Raw genomic sequence first — 7,819 nt, forward strand, 5'->3', positions numbered from 1 at the left:
ATATTGTGAAGAAATCAAACAGATGACTGAAGCTACAAATAATAAAAAATAACATTTATTCCCATTAAAAATAGGCATATATTAGACACAACTGAATAAAATTCACAAGTGACTAGAAACTTCATATCACAGCAGCAAACCAGGAAGCTCCTATGGAATGTTTGGGGGAATGACTAATAGCACACAGCTCTGTGGCACATATATTATTAATTTTGCTGAGGCAACACTGCAAAGCTGAAACATTATTATGAGAAAGGATAAAGAAGGCAGACCACTGGCTAATTGTGACCCAGAAAACAAGGCAAAGACCAGCTCCATTTCCTATTGATTGCTGTGGAATAGATTTGTTATTAAAAACAAGAGGAAAAGAATAGCAGCATTAGATGACATTAGATGAAATAATAAAGTACATTAAGGGGGAAAAAAAGATAATGGAATACACCAACCATCAAGAAAAATAAATACAGGAAACAAAAAAAAGTTCTAGCAATAAACATGCTACTAGAATATAAAGGCCTATTGTATTACAAGGCAGAAAGTGTAAGGCACGTGTCAGTCCTGAGGCTGAAAACATTTTGATGGGACCTGAAAAAGAGGCCACTGCCTGTTTTTCATGTCAGATTGTATGACTTAGGCAGATTCTTGCTAACAAAGAACTCTTGTATAAGGAAAAAAAAAAAGGCAGCACCTCTGGTAATTCCTTCTGGTTTCCAAAGGCTGAAGGAATGACAAGGGAAGACTTTGTCTTTATTCTAAATATAGCATATTGCTAAGAATTGCAGAATATTTTGAGTTGAGGGACTTATTATATTTTGAGGAACCCACAAGGATCAAGTCCAGCTCTTAAGTGAATGGCCCTTACAGGGATAAAACACATGACCTTGGCATTATTCACACCATTCTCTGACCAACTGAGATACTCAGGGTACCCAACTTCTGAAAAAACTTAAATTTTCTTTTTAGGGGACTCCCTTAGAGGTAGCAAAATACTTACTGCAGTTGAGAGTGGCATGAAAAGCCAGTCATTGAGCTTTAGAGACAGAGAGTAAGACTGAGAGGATCACACATCCTTTCCACACAATGCAAAGGATGGATATCAGGTATTTGGTCATGTATCATGGAATAAAAGAACACACAGGGGTGCCAGGGAAGAGATTACAGCTGTTTGCAGCCTTCCCAGTCCAAAATCCATTATGCAGAGACACATAAGACAACCCTAAAATGACTGTGTACTGAACACTACCACATCCATAGGCAAAGAGCTTGGAAATTGGAATGTGAAAATTGGGATTACTAGTAAAGTCTGGGAAATAAAGTATTACAGGACTGACAAAAACCCTGCAAAAGAATAGTCATGACTAGAATACAGGAATTAAAGGAAATAAGTAAGAATGCTTATAAAAGGGGACCTGTGGGAGCCCAGCTTCCAATGACTGTTGGGTGGTCAGTTAAAGATATAAAATCCAAAACAGGCTCAAGAAAAAATCAACAGTAAAAATAGAAATGACAGTATAGAGGCTTTTGAAAGACATTATTGAGGGTCTGTTATGAAATCAAGATAAAATTTAGACATGGATGGTAATTAAGATTACAGAAGTACAATGAAGGAATCACGCAGTTTTGTTTCCTCAGACTGGAAAGTCTCAAACATTCTAAAACATATAGATTTTAAAAGCTGTGCTGCACTAAGTACTTAGAAGAGTTGCTTCTGTGGGCAACCAGCTGGACTCAAGCAGCATGTTTCAGTGTTACATTTTTATGCTTATGAAAACACTTATTAAAAGCAGTCATTTCTGATCACGTTTTCTTTGTGTGTTTAGTAAGAATGACATCCACTGTTGTTTCACGACAAGGTCTCAAGTCAAAGTCACAGTATCCAATGCTGAAAAGACCCTGCAGAAATGAACAGAATTGACATGCTGAGCATATACTCACCATGAAGAGCTCATTTTAACTTAATTAAAGAAGTCAAAGCATCCTTACCTTTGGTTTCTTAAAATAATCAAGACCCCTTCCTATCTTAATCATCCACCCATTGTTGAATCTGTTTGAAAAACGCACAATAAAAAGGTTACATCCACATGATGCACAAGCTCCTTGTTTCAATAACAATTATTTCCTAGTATCACCTACACCTGTGTGAACCACAGAAGACACCATTCTGTATAGAGACAACTATTCACAATTAAAAAATACAGAACTACAGAGGGCTGATTTCATCCAGTGAGGGCCAGTGCCTTTTATTTTGTTAACCACAGCCGTAATTATCTCAAAAGTTAACTATTTAACTTTTAGGGTTAAATAGTTTTGAGTTCAAACAATTGCCATTTGGTCATTTTTTATATCACCCACCTGATTTCTCGATCATGTATTGAGGACGAAAAGTTAATATTCAGTGTTACTCCATAATTTCTCAATGACTGTTTTATTTCTTCCAAGGCACTCATCTGTTGACTCCTCCCACTACCCTATCAAAAGTAAAAATAATGTGATGGGGTTTCATTTTCGTTTTTTTAACTATATATTCTATTTCTGGTCACCATTTCTTAAACTTAAACACCTTTCAACTCAAAACATTTTCAGTATCAAAGTAAACCAAAAGAAAGTAACTTGGATGAAGGCAGATTTACAGTTTCAAAGACAGGATAAAAAGCAGACAGTCTACAGGTATATTTGCTGAAGAATGTGGAGGATGAGCTCACTCTCAGCTCTTTGAAACTTGATATGTACTATTTGAGCCAAAGTAAATGCAGTAATAGTTTAAATAAGTGCAGTGGTAGTTTGAGAGATTTCAGCTCATGAAAGCCTCTAAAATAACAAATACAGCTGTTGGAAGAGCAAAAAAAAACCCTGTCTCAACAGATGCTTTGGTTTTTATGACATTTTCCACAACAAAACTTTCAGAGAAATTTCAACTTAAGATTTAGCTTACTCAGAATTTGTTAACCAGAAAACTCTGGACTTACAAAATTACTTATGTTCAACTATCTAGAAACAAGTCTATTTTTATATCTTGTTTTGCATGTGGCATCATCTGAGTACAGAGAATAGAACTCAAAATCTAGACACTTACCTCATCATAGGAAGTAAGGAGGTGGATTGTTTTCACCTTGCACGGCCCCTTAACTAGCATCTCGCAGAATCGTAGAAAGTTATACAACTGAAAAAGTTTTATTTAATTTAGTAGCTTGGAATTTCTCTAGTGGCTATATCTGTATCAGTTACATCAAATATCTACTTGCCTGATGAACCTGGCGAATGTACGGGTCCTCCACCCAAACTTCAGAAACATTCTCAGTGAGGTACTCGTGGAAAAGCTTTTCATAGCCAAAACCTGTTGCATTTTCTTCTATCCTGATTTGCTTATGGTATTTACTATCTGAAAGGAAAGTAAATCTCTGTTTAAGTAAAGGTCAGGACATAATTCCCATGTTAAACATCTTGCGCATCAAACATTCATGTAACAACAGACATTTAAAAGCAAACAGGTACCTCGGGTACATCCCAGCTCAGGGAATCACAGAATGGGTCAGGCTGGAAGAGACCACAGCAGGACATCTGGTCCAACCTCCTGCTCAAGCAGGGTCATCCAGAGCACATAGCACAGGATTGTGTCCAGACAGTTCTTGAGTGTTATGAGTAGAAAAGTTGCCCATTTATTTAACAGGTTGCAGAGTTGACAGGTTGGGCCAGTTGCTGCCAGGGTGGCGTTCTAACTGTTTGTTGTTATAATCACCTGTTGTTATTGGTTTTTCGTTAACTTCCTGATGTTGATGGTTGGGAATTCCCCTTTTTTGTTGAGTAACACCCTGCTGCTTCCAGGAGGATGGCACCCGGGATGGTGAAGAGGAGGAGACATCGGGGTTGGCATGCAAATGGAGAAGCCCCTCACCAAACCTAGCAAAAACCCCTAAAAACAACGAGCCAACACGGAATTGAGGGATCGAAGTGATGTCTAGACGTGAGGAACAGAATCCAGTGTCCCTTTTTACCCCTCACCCTAACCTAAAAGACGTTGGCAAGACAGAGGACCTCGAATGTTAAATTGAAAAACTGGGAATCTCCTGGTGCTCTCATGAGGACAGAAGCCCCAGCTCTGCCCACAGACCAGCACACAAAGCTGCACTTTTCCATCCCTCCTCCTCCTCCGTGCCACTCCTGGAAGCAGCGGCGGCGTGAGAGCGACCCGTCGGTTCTTCCCACCCGAGCTGGTTTTTTAATAAAGGCATTAAAAAGGAGAAAGTTCTCCTGCCCTATTTATTTCATTGAGTATCTCCAGAGAGGGAAACTCAACACTCTGAACAATCTGTTCCAGTGCTCGGTGAAGAAGTTCTTCCTCATGCTCAGGCAGAACTTCCCGTGCATCAGTTTCTGCCCCATCCTGGTGATTGGCACCACCAGGAAGGGCCTGCCTCCCTCCTCTCGGTACCCCCCAATTTAGGTATTCATACCTTGTTTCTTAATGTGTTCTTTAATCTCCTCGGCTCTGGTCAGGTACTCGGATATCTTCTGCTGGTAGCGGTGCCTTTTTGCCTCATCAGTCGTGGCTGTGAATCACAGAAAGTCACGGGCCAGCTGAGCACAGGGGCCGGCCCTCCCGAGCCCTGCCCGGCCCGGCTCTCCCGGGAAGAGACCGCCAGGGCTCCAGCACTGCCCGTGTGTCCCCAGGGCCACCCCGAGCCCGGCGGCGGCGCCCGCCCGGTACCTTTCCTCGCCTGCAGCAGGAGGTCGATGCCCTCCTGGTAACACACCAGCGACTCCTGGAACCGGGACGCCTCGTCCAGCTGCACCGCCCGCTTCAGCGTTTCCGCCCCGGCCCGCTCCAGCGCGGCAATGCCATCGTTCCTCGCCCGCGACATGGACAGGGACGGGGACACGAACCGGAGGGCTCCCGACGGGAACGGGACGGGGAGCGGGGACTAGGCGGGGAAACGGAGGGGAGGTGCCGCACCGTTGTCCTTCCGCCCGCCCGGAACTGAAGTGCCGCGGCACCGGTGTCCGGCCGGGACGAAGGCTGCGCACGGCGATGGCGATGGCGGCGGCGGCGGCGGCGGGCCGGGCGGGCCTGGGGCTTGCGGGCACCGGGAAGGTGAGGGCCTCGGGTTTGTGGGCACCGGGAAGGTGAGGCTCTGGGGCTTGCGGGCACCGGGAAGGTGAGGGCCTCGGGTTTGTGGGCACCGGGAAGGTGAGGCTCTGGGGCTTGCGGGCACCGGGAAGGTGAGGACCTGGGGTGGGGATTGGGGGTGTGAGGGAATCCAGGGGAAACGGGAACCCAGCTGGGGATCTGAGCTGGGGCTGAGATTTGTAGCCTCCGGGACAGTGGGGATCCAGGTGGGGTTCCGGGAAAGGGACACAAGGGGATCTCGTGGGGGTGGATCCAGCTGGGGATCCTGCTCGGGGCCCCGCTGGGAATTCAGCGGGGGATCCAGGTGGGGCTGGGAATCGTGGCTGTGTCATCTGTTCGCAGGTGTTCATAGCTGTAAGGAAAGTGCAGACAAGTTATGCCCTCCTCTCCTTGCAGGTGCTGGGGAACAGCCTGGAGGGGATGGCGTCCTCGGTGTGGGTTCGTTGTCTCTTTACCAGGTCCAATATTCCAGACTCGGTATGTGCTTGACTTGCACTTTATATTTTTTACATTTATAGTTTCAGTTTATTTTTGTTTTAGTTTTATTTATTTTTAATTTTGTCTGGTGCCAGTTGACTCTTTTCCCTAAAAGCATTCTTAAAGCCTGTGGAAAAACTTGCCATCCAGAAGCTGATCACAGGCTCCCTGATAAAATGCATGTGAATTAGGTGTTGTGCTGGTACAGGGTGTTGTCCGTGTATTTCTGTGTCATTCTGTGGCTAAACTCTAGAGTTACTATACTTACCAGCAAACCATTATAGCAATGTGTTTGACTTCATGTTATAAAAGCTAAATATGAGGTCACTTTATTGGTGCTTTGACTGCCTGAAAAGAAAAAGATGTAAGAATTTTTACCAAGGTTGAAGTGTGTTTTGGGCAGTAGTGAACTGCAGTACTGATGACTGGATATTTAGGGATAAAACTTCTGGTTTTGTGAACTTTTTATTCTAGGTATTTCAGCCACGGCCTGGAGATCATGAAAAGTATGGAGGTAACCCTGAGGAGCCCCACAAAATCCATGTTATCACCAGAATAAAAAGTGTCATTGGTCGCCCATATTGGGAAAAGAAGATAATCCGTGATCTGGGGCTGGATAAAGTATGATTGTTGTTTTTTATACTTGTGTATGTCAGAACTGTAGCACTAAGTTGGTGGGTTTTATAAAGACCTCCATTTTGCAGTCACAAACCAGAATTACATGTATAGCAGCCATAAAGCAATCTGAGAAGGTGATGATGTGTTTAAGAGTTGAGGGGAATGTTTGTGGCAAATGTGCTTTTAGTGGGAATTCAGAATATCTCTGTATGGTATTGCGCTGCATTGCATGAGGAGAACTTTGCCCTGAGAATTCTTCTAAAATAATAGAAATATGTTTGTAAATACTTTGAATTCAGGTCTCTGCAGGTCATATTATTCAGAAATTGTAGGAAGGCAAATAAAATTCATTTATCAGTGAAAAGGCTTCCAAATTCAGGATTCTAAAAGTTTGTGTCAAAGATGTGTTTATCTGAGTTTTTCAGACCAACTGCACATTATGCAAAGATTTGTCTAGTCAGTGTTATATTACAGAGAAAAAATGTGTGCTTGATCAATTTAAGATAAAACTGAAGAAAGCAGTTTTGCCCCTAAACTCTTGTATTTACATTTATGGTATTTTTAGCAGTTGGAAGGAAAATGCATTTATAGTGAAGTAAGAATAAAGATGGAATTGTTTTTTTACTGGAATCAAGTTTTGATTGCATATTTTTTATGTCTGATCTTGATGAATGGCACTTCTCTAAACCTTACATTTGCAAATGTGGTCTATTTTTGTTCTGGTAGTGTGCAAAGTTCAGTGAACAAAGATTTGGTATTTGGCAACACATTTGTAAAACTTGTTTTATCCCTTACGTAGGCACATCAGCCAAGACTGCACAAAAATATCCCTTCTGTGAATTCCAGACTGAAAGTTGTTAAACATCTGATAAGGTTTGTTAACTATTTATTTGTTTATTTGGAACATTTAATGTAACTCCCTTCTAGTCACAGGAGTTCACTAAGCAAATTCTTTTGCCTGTAGGATTCAGCCACTGAAGCTCCCCCACGGGCTGCCAACAGAAGAGGAATTGTCCAGCACCTTTCTGACAAGCAGAGGAGAGCTTATCATTAAAAAGCGCCTGAAACCTGTGGAGCAGAAAAAAATTAAGGCATAAGGTGTGCTGGGTGGATTTAGATTTTATAAAATAAATATTTTAAATCCCCAGTTGAGAGTTTGTGTATGAAAAGTAAAAATTCTTACTCTGGTATGAATGGCAAAGGTGGTATTGATGCTTAAAGAAGGATTGCAGGTGTACAGATACAAAATTCAACGTTGTTAATAGTTACCTGAAATATTAAATAATTATAGGATCTCTGTGTTTTAATTTTGTGGCTAGATTGGTGCAGTTTTTGGCTAACTGTAAGTTCTCTTATTAAAGTTTGACTTTATTGGTAAAGTCAAATAAGCAGAGAGGTGAGTAGAATAGTTCTAGCTAATGATGGTGAGGACATTTCACAGCTAGCAGGAAAGATTTACAGGAATACTGCAGGACTTTCACTGCACAGAGGAGGCAATTGGAATTGGAATTGAAAAGCCCTCTGTTTAGTTGTCACATGAGAATTGGAGAGTGATTTACCATGGTCATCCAGATCTCACTCTGCTTGTTCCCTGTTACC

General features: G+C 42.3%; 2 protein-coding genes across 2 annotated transcripts; one reads left to right on the forward strand and one right to left on the reverse strand.

Moving 5' to 3' along the window:
- Positions 1–33: 33 nt before the first annotated feature.
- On the reverse strand, positions 34–4,943 carry MITD1 (microtubule interacting and trafficking domain containing 1). Its single transcript, XM_059466758.1, has 7 exons — positions 4,706–4,943; positions 4,452–4,547; positions 3,243–3,379; positions 3,074–3,160; positions 2,353–2,468; positions 1,984–2,044; positions 34–1,893 (listed from the first exon to the last, which is right to left on the reverse strand). Exons 1-7 carry the CDS (start codon positions 4,857–4,859, stop codon positions 1,798–1,800), a joined length of 747 nt encoding a protein of 248 aa, XP_059322741.1. The 5' UTR covers positions 4,860–4,943; the 3' UTR covers positions 34–1,797.
- Positions 4,937–7,517, forward strand: MRPL30 (mitochondrial ribosomal protein L30). Its single transcript, XM_059466759.1, has 5 exons — positions 4,937–5,089; positions 5,522–5,602; positions 6,077–6,223; positions 7,020–7,093; positions 7,185–7,517. The coding sequence occupies exons 1-5, from the start codon at positions 5,027–5,029 to the stop codon at positions 7,315–7,317; spliced, it is 498 nt and encodes a 165-aa protein (XP_059322742.1). The 5' UTR covers positions 4,937–5,026; the 3' UTR covers positions 7,318–7,517.
- The last annotated feature ends 302 nt before the right edge of the window (positions 7,518–7,819 follow it).

The sequence above is a fragment of the Ammospiza nelsoni genome, chromosome 2 (assembly GCF_027579445.1).
Source record: "Ammospiza nelsoni isolate bAmmNel1 chromosome 2, bAmmNel1.pri, whole genome shotgun sequence".
NCBI classification, from domain to species: Eukaryota; Metazoa; Chordata; class Aves; order Passeriformes; family Passerellidae; genus Ammospiza; species Ammospiza nelsoni.

Excerpts from the sequence above, each read along its gene's own strand:
- MITD1 (XM_059466758.1), bottom strand. The coding sequence starts at position 4,859 with ATGTCGCGGGCGAGGAACGATGGCATTGCCGCGCTGGAGCGGGCCGGG. Across the intron at positions 4,548-4,705 it reads CCTGCTGCAGGCGAGGAAAG|CCACGACTGATGAGGCAAAA; the intron begins GTACCGGGCGGG and ends TGTGATTCACAG. Across the intron at positions 2,469-3,073 it reads TCCTTACTTCCTATGATGAG|GGTAGTGGGAGGAGTCAACA; the intron begins GTAAGTGTCTAG and ends TACTTTTGATAG.
- MRPL30 (XM_059466759.1), top strand. The coding sequence starts at position 5,027 with ATGGCGATGGCGGCGGCGGCGGCGGCGGGCCGGGCGGGCCTGGGGCTT. Across the intron at positions 5,090-5,521 it reads GGCTTGCGGGCACCGGGAAG|GTGCTGGGGAACAGCCTGGA; the intron begins GTGAGGGCCTCG and ends CTCTCCTTGCAG. Across the intron at positions 5,603-6,076 it reads GGTCCAATATTCCAGACTCG|GTATTTCAGCCACGGCCTGG; the intron begins GTATGTGCTTGA and ends TTTTTATTCTAG.